Source organism: Oncorhynchus mykiss, chromosome 30, assembly GCF_057628025.1.
Source record: "Oncorhynchus mykiss isolate SJ-2025 chromosome 30, ASM5762802v1, whole genome shotgun sequence".
Classification (NCBI taxonomy): Eukaryota; Metazoa; Chordata; class Actinopteri; order Salmoniformes; family Salmonidae; genus Oncorhynchus; species Oncorhynchus mykiss.
The window spans coordinates 26,960,161-26,980,957 of NC_143051.1; the positions used below are offsets into that span (position 1 = coordinate 26,960,161).

Here is a 20,797-nt window from a genome sequence, read left to right on the forward strand (position 1 = left end):
TAGATTTGCAGTGGTCTGATACTCCTTCCATTTCAATATTATCGCTTGCACAGTGCTCCTTGGGATGTTTAAAGCTTGGGAAATCTTTTTGTATCCAAATCCGGCTTTAAACTTCTTCACAACAGTATCTCGGACCTGCCTGGTGTGTTCCTTGTTCTTCATGATGCTCTCTGCGCTTTTAACGGACCTCTGAGACTATCACAGTGCAGGTGCATTTATACGGAGACTTGATTACACACAGGTGGATTGTATTTATCATCATTAGTCATTTAGGTCAACATTGGATCATTCAGAGATCCTCACTGAACTTCTGGAGAGAGTTTGCTGCACTGAAAGTAAAGGGGCTGAATAATTTTGCACGCCCAATTTTTCAGTTTTTGATTTGTTAAAAAAGTTTGAAATATCCAATAAATGTCGTTCCACTTCATGATTGTGTCCCACTTGTTGTTGATTCTTCACAAAAAAATACAGTTTTATATCTTTATGTTTGAAGCCTGAAATGTGGCAAAAGGTCGCAAAGCTCAAGGGGGCCGAATACTTTCGCAAGGCACTGTAGCTAGCCAAAACAGACAGAGTACAGAGACTACCTCCCAGCTCTTAAGTCTGTCACATGCTTTAGCTATTAAAGAAAGTAGTCCACAAACCGAGTGAAAGGTCTATTGTGTATGTTGTGTACCTCAACTTGTGTGATCAAGACATAGTAACAACAACAAAAACGATTCTCTCCTCTCGCTGTAACAGGTTGAATCTTTAAAAGCTGATTGGTCATGGGGGTGAAAGACAACAGTAGAAGTACTGCTGGTTGTTATGGCGATTTAGTTCTAATCGGCCAGATGGCTTCGGGGGGAGGGACATTTTTAGTTACGCCACGCCGCAACCTTTTACAGCCAACACACTCAGGCTCCGTCCGTTCATTCATCAAGGTCCCTGCTCTAAAGTGGTCACTGGGCACTATTACGCTCCCCCATAGTTAGGCCTAACTGGGTCCACATAGTATTTGTTTTCTTTCAACTACGTTAGGGGCACTTGATTTAGCGTTGCAAGGCATCAATATTAGAGCCATAATACCTGTATTACTACGTAGCTACTTTAACATGACCAAAAGTATATAGTGTGTCTTCTCCTGAACTAGCAGTACCAGATGATAGTGTTCTGAAGTAGTTAAGACACTGACATAATGTCACGTTGCAGTAAGAGAGAACCCCCATGGGAGAAGCTATGCACCGAGCCTGTCTGTCTTCCTGCTGAGTCATTTCGTTTCCTTCCTATGGAATATGACTGGCTTACTGAATCATGCCACTGTGTGGAATCAACCTGGAGATACGACAGCCACTGAACACATGCGCGCATAATCCTGGAGAATTGGCACCTCTCGAAAACATAGCTGTCGTTCCTAGAGAGGACACCTTATCTGCTGTTCTCTGCCGCAGCTCTATGGTAGAGAATAGATACTGTGAGGTTTGTTTTATCTCACAGACTCAATAGTTTTGATCTGTGACAGCCGCACTTGTATCATAATGTAGTGTATTCAGCAGGTCTCTCTCCTCTCTTTCACAATCTCTTCCCCTCTTTCTCTCTCTCCCTCTCTCTCTTTCCCTCCAGCTCACACTCTCTCTCCGATATTCGATATCTCTCTGCCCTGCCCTGTCTGGGGCCAAGCCTGGTTGCTGTGGTGACGCCGCAGCACAGCTCTTTGCCTCAGCAGTAGAGTGTGACCACAGCAAAAAAGAAAGCTACAGACCACTTGTTGCGACTGCAAAGTGGTTTGTTTAATTTCACCGTTCCTTCTCTCTCACATTCTCTCTCTCTCTGTCTCTCTCTCTCTCTCTCTCTCTGTCTCTCTCTCTCTGTCTCTCTCTCTCTCTCTCTCTCTCTCTCTCTCTGTCTCTCTCTCTCTCTGTCTCTGTCTCTGTCTCTCTGTCTCTGTCTCTCTCTCTCTCTCTCTCTCTGTCTCTCTCTCTCTGTCTCTCTGTCTCTGTCTCTCTCTCTCTGTCTCTCTCTCTCTCTGTCTCTCTCTCACACACTCACCCACCCACCAGTATGAGAACGAGGAAAGGGCACCATTTGTTCTCCAGCTTCTCTCTCTTCTGTTATAGGTGGCTTCTGGTTCTGTATCAGAAAACAGGGTATTTTAATGCAACCTATTCATTCTGCTTCACTTCGTCCTCTCAGCACCGGGGTGATGGGACAGGGTGAGGTGTGTTCACTCAAACCCCCCAAAGACTTAAATCACACACATGGTTTAATCACCTGGTTTTATCACACACCTGTTTAGCACTGAGAACCATGCAGGGCAGGGAACAGTGGTGGTAGTGTTTAACAGTAAACACACACTATGCAGTGTATTCTATTCAAGAACAATCTGTCACTATCTTCTCTGTGGAAGATGCAACAAGATGCTGAGGGCCTCATGGGGCCAACCAATCATAGGCCTTGGTTTCTTCGCGTTCCGTTTGTTTATTGGTTAAGAGGAACACCAATCAGAGTCCATTACTTATTTAGAGACCATGATATGTTTATCATGGAGGTTGGAAGAGGGGAGCGGAGGAAACCATGCCCTGGAAACACACACACACACCGGTGCTCAGCAATCCCTGGGTGTCTGGATTATGATGCTGTCTAAATGCAGAAAGATATATAGGCCCTAAAGTCAAATGGCTTTTTCCAGTAACGGTTTTTATTGCCACTCATAATGGTGCAGCACTTTATTGCAAAGCATACAAGACCTGAGAGGTCGAACTGACATCTAATGTCAATGTGATAGCCATTAGTTTGATCGGTGTTATTTGCATAATTATAACATATTCGCTGTATTTATTTCCTGCAGGTTCCTCCTCTGTAACCCTGTGCTCGGTTCTGCAGGCCGTTCTGCAGGCCGTACTGAACTCTGAGTAGAGCCACAGTATTATGTTAATGGCTGCCTGCCTCCTTCCCTCAGTCACACAGGCTTTGGATGGACTGCCAAGGAGGAGAGGAGTGACCAGGAGTTGTTAAATGGTCAGGTCGTGGTTGAGGCGTGCGCGCGCTTGCATTTGGGCGTGTTTGTGCACGCGCTTGCATTTGGGCGTGTGTGTGTTGACCAGTGGTCGGCAACTGGTCGGCCTGCTGCGCAAGTGTTTTTTGGGTCATAAAAATACTGTAAAATCACCAGGAATTCAGCTAAAATGAGTTTCATTTAGGAAATCTGGCCTCAGGTATACCCACGAACAAAGAAGAAAGAGACGTGATCGTGTCTCAATGTAAACATGCTATGAAATGAGTGGTATTTTCAAATGCAATCTATTTTTAGGCTTAGTTGTGGTGAATTTGGAGTGTAGAAATTATTTTAATTATGTACCGGCCCCCGACCATCTGCTCCGACAGACATCGGCCTGCTGTTGAATCTAGTTGCCTACCTCTGGTTTAGACTCCTCAGCTCATCTCCCACTTAAGTTCCTCTTTTGTTCAATAGTTAATGTGTTGAAATTCGCCATCCCTGTTTAGAACTAGATCTCCTAGCAACAGGCCTTTGAACAACTAAATCTAACCAATTGGAAAGTTGTCACGTTAGAATCTGCTCTACTGCCTATGAATACTGTGGACTGTAGAAGTGTTGCAAAGTCCCACAGGTCCCGTCCAGCTATGGAGATGAAGCCCGAATATCATGAACAAATGTTAGTGACTCTATTCAAATACTCAAAGATCCATGTTGAACGTAGTTGCAACGAATAATTGACCTTGCTTTTGTGTGAGTAAAAAGACATGAAAATAATCTGGAATATCCACTATAAAAAGCAGTTAGAACTGAGAGTGGATTCCCACCAGAAAAACCCTCTGCCACTCAGGGGTAATGGTAATGTTGACAGTGACGTTACATCTCTGTACTGATCACATCGCTACTGTTTGACTTGACTGTCGTCTGCCTGTCGTCTCTCCCGCTCTCCTTCCACTGTCAAACATTCCATCACAACACATTTTGAAGGAAACTTTTTCTAACAGAGAGACATAAAACAAGGTCCTTTAAAGAACCTCTATGCGTATTCTGGGTTGATGAAAGAAACCTCCTAGTTTGGAGTGAGTTGAGACTGCACTGTAGAGTGACAATGAGACAGTATAGTTAGCTTGAGCTGAATGTGACGTGTCAGGTTCAAACAGCTGTAGCTGTGTAGATGTGTAGCTGAATGTGATGTGTCAGGTTCAAACAGCTGTAGCTGTGTAGATGTGTAGCTGAATGTGATGTGTCAGGTTCAAACAGCTGTAGCTGTGTAGCTGTGTAGCTGAATGTGACGTGTCAGGTTCAAACTGCTGTAGCTGTGTAGATGTGTAGCTGAATGTGACGTGTCAGGTTCAAACAGTTGTAGCTGTGTAGCTGAATGTGACGTGTCAGGTTCAAACAGTTGAAGATGTGTAGCTGAATGTGACGTGTCAGGTTCAAACAGTTGTAGCTGAATGTGACGTGTCAGGTTCAAACAGTTGTAGCTGAATGTGACGTGTCAGGTTCAAACAGTTGTATCTGTGTAGCTGAATGTGACGTGTCAGGTTCAAACAGTTGAAGATGTGTAGCTGAATGTGACGTGTCAGGTTCAAACAGTTGTAGATGTGTAGCTGAATGTGACGTGTCAGGTTCAAACAGTTGTAGCTGTGTAGCTGAATGTGACGTGTCAGGTTCAAACAGTTGTAGCTGTGTAACTGAATGTGACGTGTCAAGTTCAAACAGTTGTAGCTGAATGTGACGTGTCAGGTTCAAACAGTTGTAGATGTGTAGCTGAATGTGACGTGTCAGGTTCAAACAGTTGTAGCTGTGTAGCTGAATTTGACGTGTCAGGTTCAAACAGTTGTAGCTGTGTAACTGAATGTGACGTGTCAGGTTCAAACAGTTGTAGCTGAATGTGACGTGTCAGGTTCAAACAGTTGTAGCTGAATGTGACGTGTCAGGTTCAAACAGTTGTAGCTGAATGTGACGTGTCAGGTTCAAACAGTTGTAGATGTGTAGCTGAATGTGACGTGTCAGGTTCAAACAGTTGTAGATGTTTAGCTGAATGTGACGTGTCAGGTTCAAACAGTTGTAGCTGTGTAGCTGAATTTGACGTGTCAGGTTCAAACAGTAGTAGCTGTGTAGCTGAATGTGACGTGTCAGGTTCAAACAGTTGTAGCTGTGTAGCTGAATTTGACGTGTCAGGTTCAAACAGCTGTAGCTGTGTAGCTGAATGTGACGTGTCAGGTTCAAACAGTTGTAGCTGTGTAGCTGAATGTGACGTGTCAGGTTCAAACAGTTGTAGCTGTGTAGCTGAATGTGACGTGTCAGGTTCAAACAGTTGTAGATGTTTAGCTGAATGTGACGTGTCAGGTTCAAACAGTTGTAGCTGTGTAGCTGAATGTGACGTGTCAGGTTCAAACAGTTGTAGCTGTGTAGCTGAATGTGACGTGTCAGGTTCAAACAGTTGTAGATGTTTAGCTGAATGTGACGTGTCAGGTTCAAACAGTTGTAGATGTGTAGCTGAATGTGACGTGTCAGGTTCAAACAGTTGTAGCTGAATGTGACGTGTCAGGTTCAAACAGTTGAAGATGTGTAGCTGAATGTGACGTGTCAGGTTCAAACAGTTGTAGATGTGTAGCTGAATGTGACGTGTCAGGTTCAAACAGTTGTAGCTGAATGTGACGTGTCAGGTTCAAACAGTTGTAGCTGTGTAGCTGAATGTGACGTGTCAGGTTCAAACAGTTGTAGCTGTGTAGCTGAATGTGACGTGTCAGGTTCAAACAGTTGTATCTGTGTAGCTGAATGTGACGTGTCAGGTTCAAACAGTTGTAGATGTGTAGCTGAATGTGACGTGTCAGGTTCAAACAGTTGTAGCTGTGTAGCTGAATGTGCCGTGTCAGGTTCAGACAGTAGTAGCTGTGTAGCTGAATGTGACGTGTCAGGTTCAAACAGTTGTAGATGTGTAGCTGAATGTGACGTGTCAGGTTCAAACAGTTGTAGCTGTGTAGCTGAATGTGACGTGTCAGGTTCAAACAGTTGTAGCTGAATGTGACGTGTCAGGTTCAAACAGTTGAAGATGTGTAGCTGAATGTGACGTGTCATGTTCAAACAGTTGTAGCTGTGTAGCTGAATGTGACGTGTCAGGTTCAAACAGTTGTAGCTGTGTAGCTGAATGTGACGTGTCAGGTTCAAACAGTTGTAGATGTGTAGCTGAATGTGACGTGTCAGGTTCAAACAGTTGTAGATGTTTAGCTGAATGTGACGTGTCAGGTTCAAACAGTTGTAGATGTGTAGCTGAATGTCACCCTGGTGGAGTTGCAGACTCCCTGGGGTGGGATGCCCAACCTGGCTCTGTCTCGCTAGGGGGGCTCAGAGTGGCAGGGTTCAGTCTTCAGGCTCCCTCTCTGTGTATGTCTGCCCATGAGGCTCCGCAACCTGTGGTTTAACACCCACCGCAGCGGAGAACACACCCCAACACTCACCCACACCCAGCTCATTCATGTCGCATGGCCTAAACGGCTCTGGCTGGCACGGCTTCCTACAGATACAAGGGCATTGCACTAGTGTGTGTGTGTGTTTCTCTCTCTCGCTCTCTCTCTCGCTCTCTCTCTCTCTCTATCGCTCTCTCTCTCGCTCTCTCTCTCGCTCTCTCGCTCTCTACTTCTACACCTCCCTCCCTCCCAGAGGAGCAGAAGGACCATAGAAGTCATTATAAAAATAAGCATTGTGGTTCCACTCCACCTGAACCAAACAGTGCTATATCTGGAATGGCTACATATTAGAGAAATGTAATTTGCCCCCATTTTAACTCAGCTGGACATGTCAGAGAGAGGCGATGCAGAGGAAGAGAGAGAGAACAAAGAGGAGAGGGCGTAAGAGAGAGAAGAAGTGCCTCTATGTGAGAGTGTGGGCGCAGGATTAGAGGAAGGAAGAGGTGAGGGTGGTTGTTTTCCAACCTTCTCATTAGTCCCTTCTTGACAGAAATTAGTCATGCGTGAGATTGATAGGATGCCGTCTGAATTCATTCAGTTCCCTCGCTCTCCGTTAATTTAAATAAAAGCGTATTTTAAACTCTTGATCACACACCAGAAACAATGTGCTGGAAGATAGGTCTACACATGTGAAGACTGTGAATTGTGTTTTCATGAATGCAAATGAATTGGAAATCAAATGGAAAAGAGAGCTTGAGGATGGGTCATTCTGAGATGTGAATGCAGGTCGTTGGGGAGACGGGGAGAGAAATGCCTGTGATTGTGAAGGAGGCATTGAAATTGTTCTGTCGTGGAAATTCTACACAGGGACACTCGAAGTCAGTCTTAAATGAATCATTATTTATTAATAGTTAACTGGAGAAGTTCCAACGAACTTGATGCACCATAGTGAACGTCTGTCAGGAGCTCTACCGGGGCAGTCCCATTTGTTCACTTGTATATTGCAGACAAGTTATATTTGCATGATTTTACTTATTCATCATTCATAATTCATTCATAATTAACGTTTGCTTCATTCATGTGACCGACCAATACTGGTTCATTTCATTCATGTGACAGACCAACACCTCACAAGGCTTCTTCTCTCTAAGCTGAGAACTTGCAACGGAGATATCTTCTCAAAACAAGGGTCTGGGCGTACTGCCAAATTGCAGATACTGATAGTGAGGATTCGGTCAATCAGTCACTTGCATGAACACAGAGATTGGTTATTAGAAAAGCACAAACATAACATTTTCCATCGCAGTTCCATGACACATTTTTGAAGATCTCCACTAGACTATAATGGAGCTTAATGATACTCTCCCTTCTGTTCACAAATTCACTCCTTTTTATCTAATAGTCCTCTTTATGCTTTTATGTTCAAAGTTACAGGTCAAGACAACCATACTGAAAATGTCTTTAATTACAGATTTGGTAGTAAAACCTCAAATCCAACCAAGCACTAATATTTCATAGAGGAACAAATGAATGAATTTATAGCAGGTGACTGTGCATACAGCAATCTATGCTTCTATGTGGTTATTGAAACAACGTTTCAAACAGGTATTCATTAAATAACTCCTAACTCATCCCTTAACACACACTCTCTCTCTGTCTCTCTCTCTCTCTCTCTCTCTCTGTCTCTCTGTCTCTCTGTCTCTATCTCTCTCTCTCTGTCTCTCTCTCTCTCTCTCTCTCTCTCTCTGTCTCTCTGTCTCTGTCTCTCTGTCTCTCTCTCTCTCTGTCTCTCTCTCTCTCTCTCTCTGTCTCTCTCTCTCTCTCTCTCTGTCTCTCTCTCTCTCTCTCTCTCTCTCTATCTCTCTCTCTGTCTCTCTCTCTCTCTCTCTCTCTGTCTCTCTCTCTGTCTCTCTCTCTGTCTCTCTCTCTCTCTCTCTATCTCTCTCTGTCTGTCTCTCTGTCTCTCTCTCTGTCTCTCTCTCTCTGTCTCTCTCTCTGTCTCTCTCTCTGTCTCTCTCTCTCTCTCTCTCTCTCTCTCTCTCTCTCTCTCTCTCTCTCTCTCTCTCTCTCTCTCTCTGTCTCTCTCTCTGTCTCTCTCTCTCTCTCTCTCTCTGTCTCTCTCTCTGTCTCTCTCTCTGTCTCTCTCTCTGTCTCTCTCTGTCTCTCTCTCTCTCTCTCTCTCTCTCTGTCTCTCTCTCTCTCTCTCTCTCTCTCTGTGTTCCTCCTCTCTAGACGTGGTGGTGAACGGGAAACCGTGTGACTGTGACATCATCGCTGACTGTAAGGTGGGCGACGCTGTGCCATTGGAGGTGAAACTGACCAATCGTAGTAAGAATGCGGTCGGACCGTTCGCCCTGACTGTGGTTCCCTTCCAGGACTACCAGAACGGAGTTCAGAACTATGACCTGCAGGACGCAGTCACCTTCATAGGATCTAACACCTTCTACATAGACACGGTGTGTGTGTGTCCAGAACTACGTGTGTGTGCAGAACTGTGTGTGTGATTGGTGGGTCAGGTGAGTTAGCTATCCACAGGCACTCTGAATAATGTCTCTGTGTGTTGTTTTCCTAGGTGAAGCCCACAGAGAACTCTGTGTGTATGGGAGCCCTCCTGTTCCTCTACACTGGAGACTTCTACCTCAACATCAAGTTCCAGGATGACAGTGCTGGCCAGGGCAAGGAACTGCCCCCATCCTGGTTCGGCCTGCCCAGCGTGCACATCAAAGCCCTGGAGGCGCCTATCGAGGCTGGGGCATAGAGCCTGGCACTCTTTACATGAATATCACATGTATTTTTCCAGATTTCTTGCGTCTTTCTCCTCGGAAAATATAGGTTCGCCCACTTTCTGAACATCACTGAAGGCATGGATGGATGGGTAGATGGATGGGTAGATGGATGGGTAGATGGATGGGTAGATGGAGCACTCGAGGAGAGTACAGTGGGATGAGGACACAACGGACTAAATATTCTAGCGGTTAGCTGATGTCACTCAATAATTTCCAGTAACTGGGTTTGAGGTATTTTTTGTACTCTATGTTAAAGCATGAAGGATACAGTAGGTCTTACTGGATTTGGAAATCACCTTTTGAATCATTTTATGAATTTCAGCACCATGAAATCAGTCATCGAAATGTATCAGCCATGATGGAGGTTTTGTGGAAAGATCATAAGGTCACCTCTTTCCTCCTTTTCACTCAACTTACCAGGGATGTAGCGCATCATACCATCCTGTTGGGCTCCAAATGGCAGTGGTGGAAAAGTACCCACATGTCATACTGTAGTAAAAGTAAAGATACCTTAATAGAAAATGACTCGAGTAAAAGTGAAAATCCCCCAGTAAAATATTACTTGAGTAGTTGTATTTGGTCCTAAATATAATTAAGTATTAAAAGTAAATGTGATTCCTAAAATATACTTAAGTATTGATAGTATAAATCATTTAAAAATCTCTATATTGCAAACCAGACGGCACCATTTTCTTTCCAGACGGCACCATTTTTCAGACATAATTTACAAACAAAGCATGTGTGTTTAGTGAATCCGCCAGATCAGAGGCAGCAGGGATGACCAGGGATGTTCTCTTGATGAGTGCGCGACTTTTTCTTTTTTTTTTTTTCTGTCCTGCTAAGCATTCAAAATGTAACGAGTACTTTTAAGGTGTTTAAGGTTTTATGGAGTAAAAAGTACATTATTTTATTTTGCAATATAGTCAAGTAAAAGTAAAAGTTGTCGAAAATATAAATAGTTAAGTACAGATATCCCAAAAACTACTTAAGTAGTACTTTAAAGTATGTTTTACTTAAGTACTTTACACCACTGCCAAATGGAAGTTATTATGTGTCCAATCCTTCCCTCTCAACAATCTGAGCAGCAGAGTAGAGATACTCTCATGTGAACATGATTATCAAGCAGCATCCTCCTGGGTATATGATTCTGTCTGTAAATTATATAATATATTATGAGAAGCACAGTGTATTACTCTACCACAGGAATCCACAATCACCTCTATCGATTTGTGGTTTCTGCTTTAGCAATTAGCTTGATTCGCTGTTGTCTCTCTACTCTCTGCGTGACTGTAAACATGGATTTTTACTGCTGAGCTTGTATATTTGGGCCTCTGTATCTCCCTGTCTATAAACTCCTACAATACATGTAAATAAATGTTGAGTTGAGCCAACTTCTGAAAGGGTGTTTGCATGTATTTGATATGTAGGAGCAAAGACTTGGACTCGTTCTTCTGTCCTTTTTTGGACATTTGCTCGTCCCTCTGCCTGGCAAATTGACACGAGTCTAACCTATCCCCTTCATTCACACAGCCACAGACAGAAGCCCATAAAGATATGAGAGATAATAGAGTTTCGTTGCCCGTGCATAATAGTCACTGAGTGGACAAAACAATAAGAACACCTTCCTAATATTGAGCTGCACCCTTTGTTTTCTTCAGAACAGCCTCAATTCATTGGGACATGGGCTCTACAAGGTGTCAAAAGCGTTCCACAGGGAAGCTGGCCCATGTTGACTCCAATGCTTCCCGAAGTTGTGTCAATTTGGCTGGATGTCCTTTGGGTGGTGGACCATTCGTGATACACCCAGGAAACTGTTGAGTGTGAAAAACCCAGCAGCGTTGCAGTTCTTGATACAAACCGGTGTGCCTGGCACCTACTACCACACCCCGTTCAAAGGCACTTAAATATTCTGTCTTCCCCATTCACCCTCTGAATGGTACACATACACGATCCATGTCTCAATTGTCTCAAGGCTTAAAAATCCTTCTTTAACCTGACTCACTCCTCCCCTTCATCTACACTGATTGAAGTTGATTTAATAAGTGACATCAATAAGGGATCATAGCTTTCACCTGGATTCACCTGGTCAGTCTGTCATGGAAAGAACAAGTGTTTGATGAATGTGTCTGAGGTTTGATGAATGGAGAGGAAATGTTAAGTGTACACAAACACACATTAGCAGGTAAGTCCTTTACAAAACAAAGTGTTATCATAATAAATGGGGGAGCCTTGGGCAGAGTTCTCTTCCACCTTGAATAAAAACCCATTGTGTCAGGTAAGTGAAGCATGTTACTGTTTCCTGTAGAGCAGAATGAAACACTTCCTGGATGAGGGGAGCTTGAGGAGACCAGGCGGGGGTGGAACAGGTACTACTGGTTTTATCTATAAATGCATTGATCGTGTTCCTGACAACCAGGTGCCACAGCAGCAGTCACAGTGGTTACCTAATGTGTGTCTGTCCTTAACAGCAATGAGACTTGAGCATGGCAAAACAAGTTGAGATGGGCCTGCGTAGCTGATGCAACAATACAGATGCCAGAAAATAGGGCAGGGAGTTTTCTAAGATAACACAGAGAATGTGGGCCGTTTTATATGAGTAGCTGTACACCACTATTCTAAAGTTGGGGAGCATTGTGAGGTTAATGATTCCATTGTAGGCCTGGAAAAACAATGTTACGTAGACATAACTCAACATCAGAACAAAATGGCATTTCGTGGCTGTAGCTACTCATCGCAGGTCTGCCTCCTTTAGCCTATGGTTACTGCCTTATCATAGGCAGAGCACAGACGCAGTGAACCAATAGGAGATGAGGGGGAGAGATGCAATCGGTACTGCTGAAGCGCAATCAAAATGTTAAAGTAATTTCCGCTTGAGCCGACATATGCAGCGTTTTACCATGAATGCGGTCTAAACTAATGCGGGAACATTGTTTAAACGTCATTTCAACCACAACATTCAATGTGATGACGTTGAATCGACATGGAAAATGTCCAGTGGGTTATCTTACCTTTAAATTTCAACCTCGCTATAATGCTGAACTTTAGCGAGACAGGTTGAATCCAGCCCTAGTTCTGAAATGTAGCTCTGGCTGTGTACTGGAGAGGATGAGGAGGCTGGGGAGGACTGTCTTACAACCCTGTGGTTGTGGGTGTGAAGGATAGGGAGAGGGACCCCACCAACCCCCAGTAGACAAACGGGATCAGGATAGGAGATTAGGCTGTAGAGAGACAGAGGTCTGTCTGGCAGTGTGCTTGAGAGGCTGAATAGTTCTAACAACCATGTAGCTGTAGATAGGAGAGGGATCCATCCCACTAGCCCCAGGTCTATTGTAGGGATGCTTGGTCTTGGAGGTTTCCCTGCAACAAGTCTCCTTTCAATAGAGCTGCTGCTTGTCAGTGAGTGAAGTGAACAACTAAGGGGCGATCATCCCTCCGCTCCCCACAGCACAGAACAGCGCTGGTACAACTACAAGCACAATGTAAAAAATGACAGCATATACTCCCCTGTCTGACCTTACCATCCTGATGCTAGTTTATCCTTGCACTCTCCATAGCACGGCTCAGCATCAGTACAGAATCAGCACAATGTCAAAAAGTAGCTTACAGTCAGTCCCCTGTCCAACCTCTGCACTGTCCTAATGCTAGCTTATTATTGCCTGTATCCTGTTTGCTAGGGTGTAAAGAGATGAAGGCTTATAATCATCGCTGAACACTTGGATGCATTGCACATTTCGAGACAAAGTTATTGAGGAGTATTGGCACCTTAAATTCTAATATTGCTCTTGGTTGTGCAGTACTATGCAAGTCATTTCACACAGCCACAGGCTGGTACATAAGGTACCGGTTCGATGTTCTATCTTATACAGGGAGAAAAGGCCCTTTTGTTCAGACAAAAACAAAGGAAATTCATTTGATAATTGCATCGCTCTGGCTGTAAATAATAAGGAAATAGAGATGAAACATTCCTTTATTCAATGTACAAAGTGTATACACCGAACAGCTTAGTCACTCTAGAAACAACACATTTCGCATTTTCACAGCAAGGTAATTTTACAAGCAAAACAAACAGCACAATTCTCCTCGATGCAAATGTGAGACTGATTTTCAAAATCCTTCCGATGCATATTCTCAGGTTAGGTCTCGTGTGTATAAGTGCACTACTAAAATAGCTATCTGGAGATCCGCTTTCTGTAATTGATTGAATACAGGACAATCAATTACAATTAACACAAGTGTCTCTTTATGTCGTTGCAAATAATGAATTACCATTCCAGGATCCAGTGGATTTAGCTAACCCAACCCGTATTCTGGTGACATAAAATACCATACTGTAAGATATCATATTCTGTCATCAAAACATCTGATTCTCTCTAAAAGCATGCTCAGCAAAGGCACAATGTCTCTGTTAAAACATCTCAGTGCCATATTACCAGCTCCCATTGAGCAGCACGAGCTTTGATCGCAACACTACATCGACCCTACTACATCGTCTAAATGTAAGACCCCACTACATCGTCTAAATGTAAGACCCCACTACATCGTCTAAATGTAAGACCCCACTGCATCGTCTAAATGTAAGAACATTTGCATAAACTATACTGTAGAGAAGCACCTGAGAATCAGATAGGGATCATGCTGTCAAGTGCCTTGAAGACTGAAACACTCGCTCTTTCCTAGAGAGGCTGATTTATATCTACCATCTCATGTAGACATCCAGAAGGCTGCAGTAGTAGAAAGACAATTGTATGCAAAATGTACATTTTAATCTCTATACTTACTAGAAGACACATGAAGACCTGTTTCTTTTAGCATCCAATGCTTTGAAATCCTCAAAGGAACAGTTGTTTTTTTAAGTGCACAATAAACGTCTCCACAATAGCTGTGATAACCTCTGTTGGAAGTTGAACTGAATATTGCTTGCTGACCTACATCATGTAACTGAGCACGTTTCTGAGTAAACAAATGAAAGCAATGGCTTCTCCATCTCTGTATCTCTTTTTGTTGTTGGTTATTATTCCGATAAAGAAGATGTCTTGCGGGTGCTAATGTTATGGGATGGTGAGGTAGATGGAATTAAATTAGGTCTGGGACTTGCATTAGTAAAGAGAAAACAACAAACAAATAATAATAGTGAACTGTCTCTGTCTCTATTCTCTCTCTCTTTCTCTCCAATTCTCCCTCTCTCTCATATAAAAGTTGCATAGAGAGAAATAGACATGAGCTGTAAATGTGAGATATCTTTCCTCTAAAAAGGTTTGAGCATGACCGTGGACTCCGTCTCTGCCATTTTATTGACTGGGAACAGAACAAGGACTGGATGCTTCGTCCATCTGCCTGTCTGCACTCTGCAGCCAATGATAAGCTCCTAACACTTCCATTTTATTTGTCTTCTTCAACAGAACTGCAACGTCCTCTCACTCCTTCACCATGTGTTTGTTGTTCAGTACTATTATCAATCACCACCCTTTACTGAATAGAAGTCTGTCTCCCCCATTTTAATTCTGCACAGTAAAGGAGGAACAGTACTTAAGAATGTTGAGTCGTAGTCTACACTGTCATGTCTTCAGTCTGAACTTTCTTTGTCAATTAGCTAGCTATTTACTTGACATTAGCCATTACCATTCCAACAGCAATGGGGGAGCTCAGCCCATAAAGTGCTCAAAAACAACCAAGAGGACAGATACTGTAGAGCCAGGCTCAGTCAAGTGTTAAAACCAAATCAAAAACCTATCAGCAGGACATTATCGCCGGAATATTTTAACATTTCAGGCAAAGCGGTATTATATTACATTTCAGTAGCTAGGTTTCCATCCAGTTGGCGACAGACTGTCATGCAAATTCTAAAATCTGCATGAAGAAAATATACACATTTTCCTACCAGCTCAACTGGAACAAAGAGCTCCGCAGTCTCTCTTTGCATTTTCAACTCTACCGGTGGTTTTGTCACAACAACTGTTGATTAAATAACAAGTGAGCCTACTATTGGGCTGCGTTGTTAAGTTCTGGAACGTTCATTTGAAAGGAAACTGTGATGTATGGCAGGGTTTCCCAAACTTGGTCCTGGGGCCCCCCACAGGTACACGTTTTAGTTGTTGCCCTAGCACCACACAGCTGATTCAAATATCCAACTCATCATCAACCTTTGATTATTTGAATCAGCTGTGTAGTCCTAGGGCAACAACCAAAACATGCACCGAGGGGGGGCCCCAGGACAGAGTTTGAGAAACCCTGCTGTAGTGAAAAATGGGGGAGGGGTTGGGTTGTAGGTTGGGGAACACTGTCAGCATGGCCACTGCCTTTTAAATACGTCACTCATTCCTTCAAGCCACAACTCGCCACACCCTCCAAACGGGGGCAGACATACTTCAAAGTCTGTTCAAGAACGTACAATTACATTTTGGGGAAACGTGTCATTCAATTCAAACCGTTCCACAAGGTAGCAAACGTTCCAGCGAACTGAACGCACCTCTGGTCTTGGCACGTGGGCTCTAGCCATCAGCTAACAGATACAGTGCGGGTAGACTGTGCGGGTCGGTTGGTCTGAGAAATGAGAATACTATGGATAAGACTAAGAGGGGGATATTTTTATTTGTCAAATGGCAGTCAAGCATCGATCGTCATGTCACCAGAATAAGACCTTTGATATTTATTGGAAGAGGCATCAACCATCAAATCAAATCAAATGTATTTATATAGCCCTTCGTACATCAGCTGATATCTCAAAGTGCTGTACAGAAACCCAGCCTAAAACCCCAAACAGCAAGCAATGCAGGTGTAGAAGCACGGTGGCTAGGAAAAACTCCCTAGAAAGGCCAAAACCTAGGAAGAAACCTAGAGAGGAACCAGGCTATGTGGGGTGGCCAGTCCTCTTCTGGCTGTGCCGGGTGGAGATTATAACAGAACACAGAAGATGTTCAAAAATGACCAGCATGGTCAAATAATAATAATCACAGTAGTTGTCGAGGATGCAGCAAGTCAGCACCTCAGGAGTAAATGTCAGTTGGCTTTTCATAGCCGATCATTAAGAGTATCTCTACCGCTCCTGCTGTCTCTAGAGAGTTGAAAACAGCAGGTCTGGGACAGGTAGCACGTCCGCTGAACAGGTCAGGATTCCATAGCCGCAGGCAGAACAGTTGACACTGGAGCAGCAGCAGGTGGACTGGGGACAGCAAGGAGTCATCATGCCAGGTAGTCCTGAGGCATGGTCCTAGGGCTCAGGTCCTCCGAGAGAGAGAAAGAAAGAGAGAATTAGAGAGAGCCTACTTAAATTCACACAGGACACTGGATAAGACAGGAGAAGTACTCCAGATATAACAGACTGACCCTAGCCCCCCGATACAAACTACTGCAGCATAAATACTGGAGGCTGAGACAGGAGGGGTCAGGAGACACTGTGGCCCCATCCGATGATACCCCCAGACAGGGCCAAACAGGAAGGATATAACCCCACCCACTTTGCCAAAGGACAGCCCCCACACCACTAGAGGGATATCTTCAACCACCAACTTACCATCCTGAGACAAGGCCGAGTATAGCCCACAAAGATCTCCGCCACGGCACAACCCGGGGGGGGGGGGGCGCCAACTCAACCCAGACAGGATGATCACATCAGTGACTCAACCCAGTCAAGTGACGCACCCCAGTAAGCCAGTGACTCAGCCCCTGTAATAGGGTTAGAGGCAGATAATCCCAGTGGAAAGAGGGGAACCGGCCAGGCAGAGACAGCAAGGGTGGTTCGTTGCTCCAGTGCCTTTCCGTTCACCTTCACACTCCTGGGCCAGACTACACTCAATCATATGACCCACTGAAGAGCTGAGTCTTCAGTAAAGGCTTAAAGGTTGAGACCGAGTTGGCATCTCTCAAATGGGTAGTCAGACTATTCCATAAAAATGGAGCTCTATAGGAGAAAGCCCTGCCTCCAGCTGTTTGCTTAGAAATTCTAGGGACAAGTAGGAGGCCTGCGTCTTGTGACCGTAGCGTACGTGTAGGTATGGATAGCAGGACCAAGTCAGAGAGATAGGAGTAAGCCCATGTAATGCTTTGTAGGTTAGCAGTAAAACCTTGAAATCAGCCCTTCCCTTGACAGGAAGCCAGTGTAGGGAGGCTAGCACTGGAGTAATATGATCAAATTGTTTGGTTCTAGTCAGGATTCTAGCAGCCATATTTAGCACTAACTGAAGTTTATTTAGTGCTTTATCCGGGTAGCCGGAAAGTAGAGCATTGCATTAGTCTAACCTAGAAGTAACAAAAGCATGGATTAATTTTTATGCATCATTTTTTTGACAGAAAGTTTCTGATTTTTGCAATGTTACGTTGATGGAAAAAAGCTGTCCTTGAAACAGTCTTGATATGTTCGTCAAAAGAGAGATCAGGGTCCAGAGTAACGTCGAGGTTCTTCACAGTTTTATTTGAGACGACTGTACAAATAAAACACTTCATTATGTCTGAAACACAGGCTTCTTGCGAGGGCAATAACGCTTCATTGAAATGTACAGCTGTGTGTCATCCGCATAGCAGTGAAAGTTAGCATTATGTTTTTGAATGACATCCCCAAGAGGTAAAATATATAGTGAAATCAATAGTGGTCCTAAAACGGAACCTTGAGGAACACCGAAATTTACAGTTCATTTGTCAGAGGACAAACTGATATCTTTCCCGACAGATAAGATCTAAACCAGGCCAGAACTTGTCCGTGTAGACCAATTTGGGTTTCCAATCTCTCCAAAAGAATGTGGTGATCGATGGTATCAAAAGCAGCACTAAGGTCTAGGAGCACAAGGACAGATGCAGAGCCGCGGTCTGATGCCATTAAAAGGTAATTTACCACCTTCACATGTGCAGTCTCAGTGCTATGATGGGGTCTAAAACCAGACTGAAGCATTTCGTATACATTGTTTATCTTCAGGAAGGCAGTGAGTTGCTGATTTTCCATCATAATTTGCAAATTAATTCATTAAAAATCCTACAATGTTATTTTCTGGATTTTTTTTCTCATTTTGTCTGTCATAGTTGAAGTGTACCTATGATGAAAATTACAGGCCTCTCTCATATTTTTAAGTGGGAGAACTTGCACAATTGGTGGCTGACTAAATACTTTTTTGCCCCACTGTATTTACTCTGTAGCCTAGTAAGCTGCATGGTCTCCCAATTAGTGGTGGGAGGACTACACACCATATCATCTTGTGACTCCCAGGGTAACTAGCCCCCCGGAGTAACTGCCCCCCCCCCCCTCTGTAATTCTCACAGAAATCACTTTATGTCACCAAATGTTTTTTTAAATACTTCCCCCAGCTGTCACTACTATTGCTCAACTAAAAATGTTATCTGTCGCATCTAAAAATGTAAGTCGCTGTAACCAAACGATTCTGAGATAAAGTTCTATACAGTACTGCATGTGTCAAATGAGAACAACACAGAGGCTGAGAAACCCTTAAGTCAACAGTCCGAAGGTGATACAAAATGTGTAATCCAAAGATCTGTCACCCAAAATGACACACTATAGTTTGTACCCGTCTAAACTTAAGAAAATGTTTGACTGTTTTGGTAATGATCAACATGTCCTCACATCCCTGTGTCCATTCCCCCACACTCTTCTACCAATCACAATAGGAGGAAATTATGTATTTTTTACCTGAAAGAAGAAAAAACAAGCCTTTATACAGATGAAGCCTTCAATTAAATCTCTTTCTACTGCTTCTCCATTGAGAAGTATAGTCACGTCCAGTCATTCATTTCAACAACCTTGATATGCAAATGATCTCAGAGAGATGGAGAAGAGATTGTGGTAAACACAAAGCAGTCCTTTGACACCTGTGTTATGTGTAAGGGCGTTCGTCTGTAGGAGGAAGAGAAGCGGACCAAAGCGCAGCGTGGTGGTTATTCATGTTTTAATAAATCACTACACATGAACAAACTAACAAAAACAAGAAATGTGACAACGCAAAACAGTCCTATCCTGTGACAACAAACACAGTGACAGGAACAATCACCCACAAACACACAGTGAAACCCAGGCTACCTAAGTATGATTCTCAATCAGAGACAACTAATGACACCTGCCTCTGATTGAGAACCATACTAGGCCGAAAACATAGAAATGCCCCAAAACATAGAAAAACAAACATAGACTGCCCACCCAACTCACGCCCTGACCATACTAAATAAATACAAAACAACAGAAATAGAGGTCAGAACGTGACAGTACCCCCCCCCAAAGGTGCGGACTCCGGCCGCAAAACCTTGACCTATAGGGGAGGGTCTGGATGGGCGTCTGTCCGCGGTGGCGGCTCTGGCGCGGGACGCGGACCCCACTTCACCATTGTCTTAGTCCGCCTTATTGTCCGCCTCCCTGGCTTACTCACCATGGCCACCCCTCTCAATGACCCCACTGGACAGAGGGGCTGCTCGGGACAGAAGGGCAGCTCGGGACAGAGGTGAAGCAGCTGCTCGGGACAGAGGGACAACTGCTCGGGACAGAGGGGCAGTAGCAGCTCGGGACAGAGGGGCGATAGCAGCTCGGGACAGAGGGGCGGCAGCTGCTCGGGACAGAGGGGCAGCTGCTCGGGACAGAGGGGCAGCTGCTCGGGACAGAGGGACAGCTGCTCGGGACAGAGGGACAGCTGCTCGGGACAGAGGGACAGCTGCTCGGGACAGAGGGACAGCTGCTCGGGACAGAGGGACAGCTGCTCGGGACAGAGGGGCGGCAGCAGCTTGGGACAGAGGGGCGACAGCTGCTCTGGACAGAGGGGCAGCTGCTCGGGCGGCCCCTGGCTGACTGACGGCACTGGCGGCCCCTGGCTTACTGGCGGCCCCTGGCTGACTGGCGGCACTGGCGGCCCCTGGCTTACTGGCGGCCCCTGGCTGACTGGCGGCACTGGCGGCCCCTGGCTGACTGGCGGCACTGGCGACCCCTGGTTGACTGGCGGCGCTGGCGCTGGGCTGACTGGCGGCCCCTGGCCGACTGGCGGCACTGGCGGCCCCTGGCCGACTGGCGGCACTGGCGGCCCCTGGCCGACTGGCGGCACTGGCGGCCCCTGGCCGACTGGCGGCACTGGCGGCCCCTGGCCGACTGGCGGCGCTGGCGGCCCCTGGCCGACGGGCGGCGCTGGCGGCCCCTGGCCGACGGGCGGCGCTGGCGGCCCCTGGCCGACGGGCGGCGCTGGCGGCCCCTGGCAGACGGGCGGCGCTGGCGGCCCCTGGCAGACGGGCGGCGCTGGCGGCGCCGGGCAGACGGGCGGCGCTGGCGGCGCCGGGCAGACGGGCGGCGCTGGCGGCGCCGGGCAGACGGGCGGCGCTGGCGGCGCCGGGCAGACGGGCGGCGCTGGCGGCGTTGGGCAGACGGGCGGCGTTGGCGGCGCTGGGCTGAGTAGCTCTCCTAGCGCCGAACAAGCGGGAGACTCCGGCAGCGCTGGAGAGGAGGAAGGCTCTGGTAGCGCCGGAGAGGCGGGAGACTCCGGCAGCGCTGGAGAGGAGAGAGCCCTTGCAAGGATGGGCCGGAGAGACAGCCTGGTACGGGGAGCTGCCACCGGAGGGCTGGTGCGTGGAGGTGGTGACGGATAGACCGGGCCGTGAAGGCGTACTGGAGATCTTGAGAGCAGGGCTGGCACCAACCGCCCTGGCTGGAT

General features: G+C 45.6%; 1 protein-coding gene across 7 annotated transcripts in view; it reads left to right on the forward strand.

The window, feature by feature from the left end:
* Positions 1-10,564, forward strand: part of LOC110489414 (trafficking protein particle complex subunit 9) — a 304,212-nt gene extending 293,648 nt beyond the window's left edge. For 4 of the 7 annotated variants that reach the window (XM_090227935.1, XM_090227938.1, XM_090227934.1 and 1 more), the window contains 2 exons: positions 8,620-8,843; positions 8,960-10,564. In XM_090227935.1, the coding sequence (XP_090084061.1) occupies positions 8,620-8,843; positions 8,960-9,145 (410 nt within the window). In that variant the 3' untranslated portion in view covers positions 9,146-10,564. Of the gene's footprint in view, positions 1-8,619; positions 8,844-8,959 lie in introns of those variants that run through there. The other 3 variants (XR_016493584.1, XR_016493585.1, XR_016493583.1) reach the window with 1 other exon arrangement.
* The last annotated feature ends 10,233 nt before the right edge of the window (positions 10,565-20,797 follow it).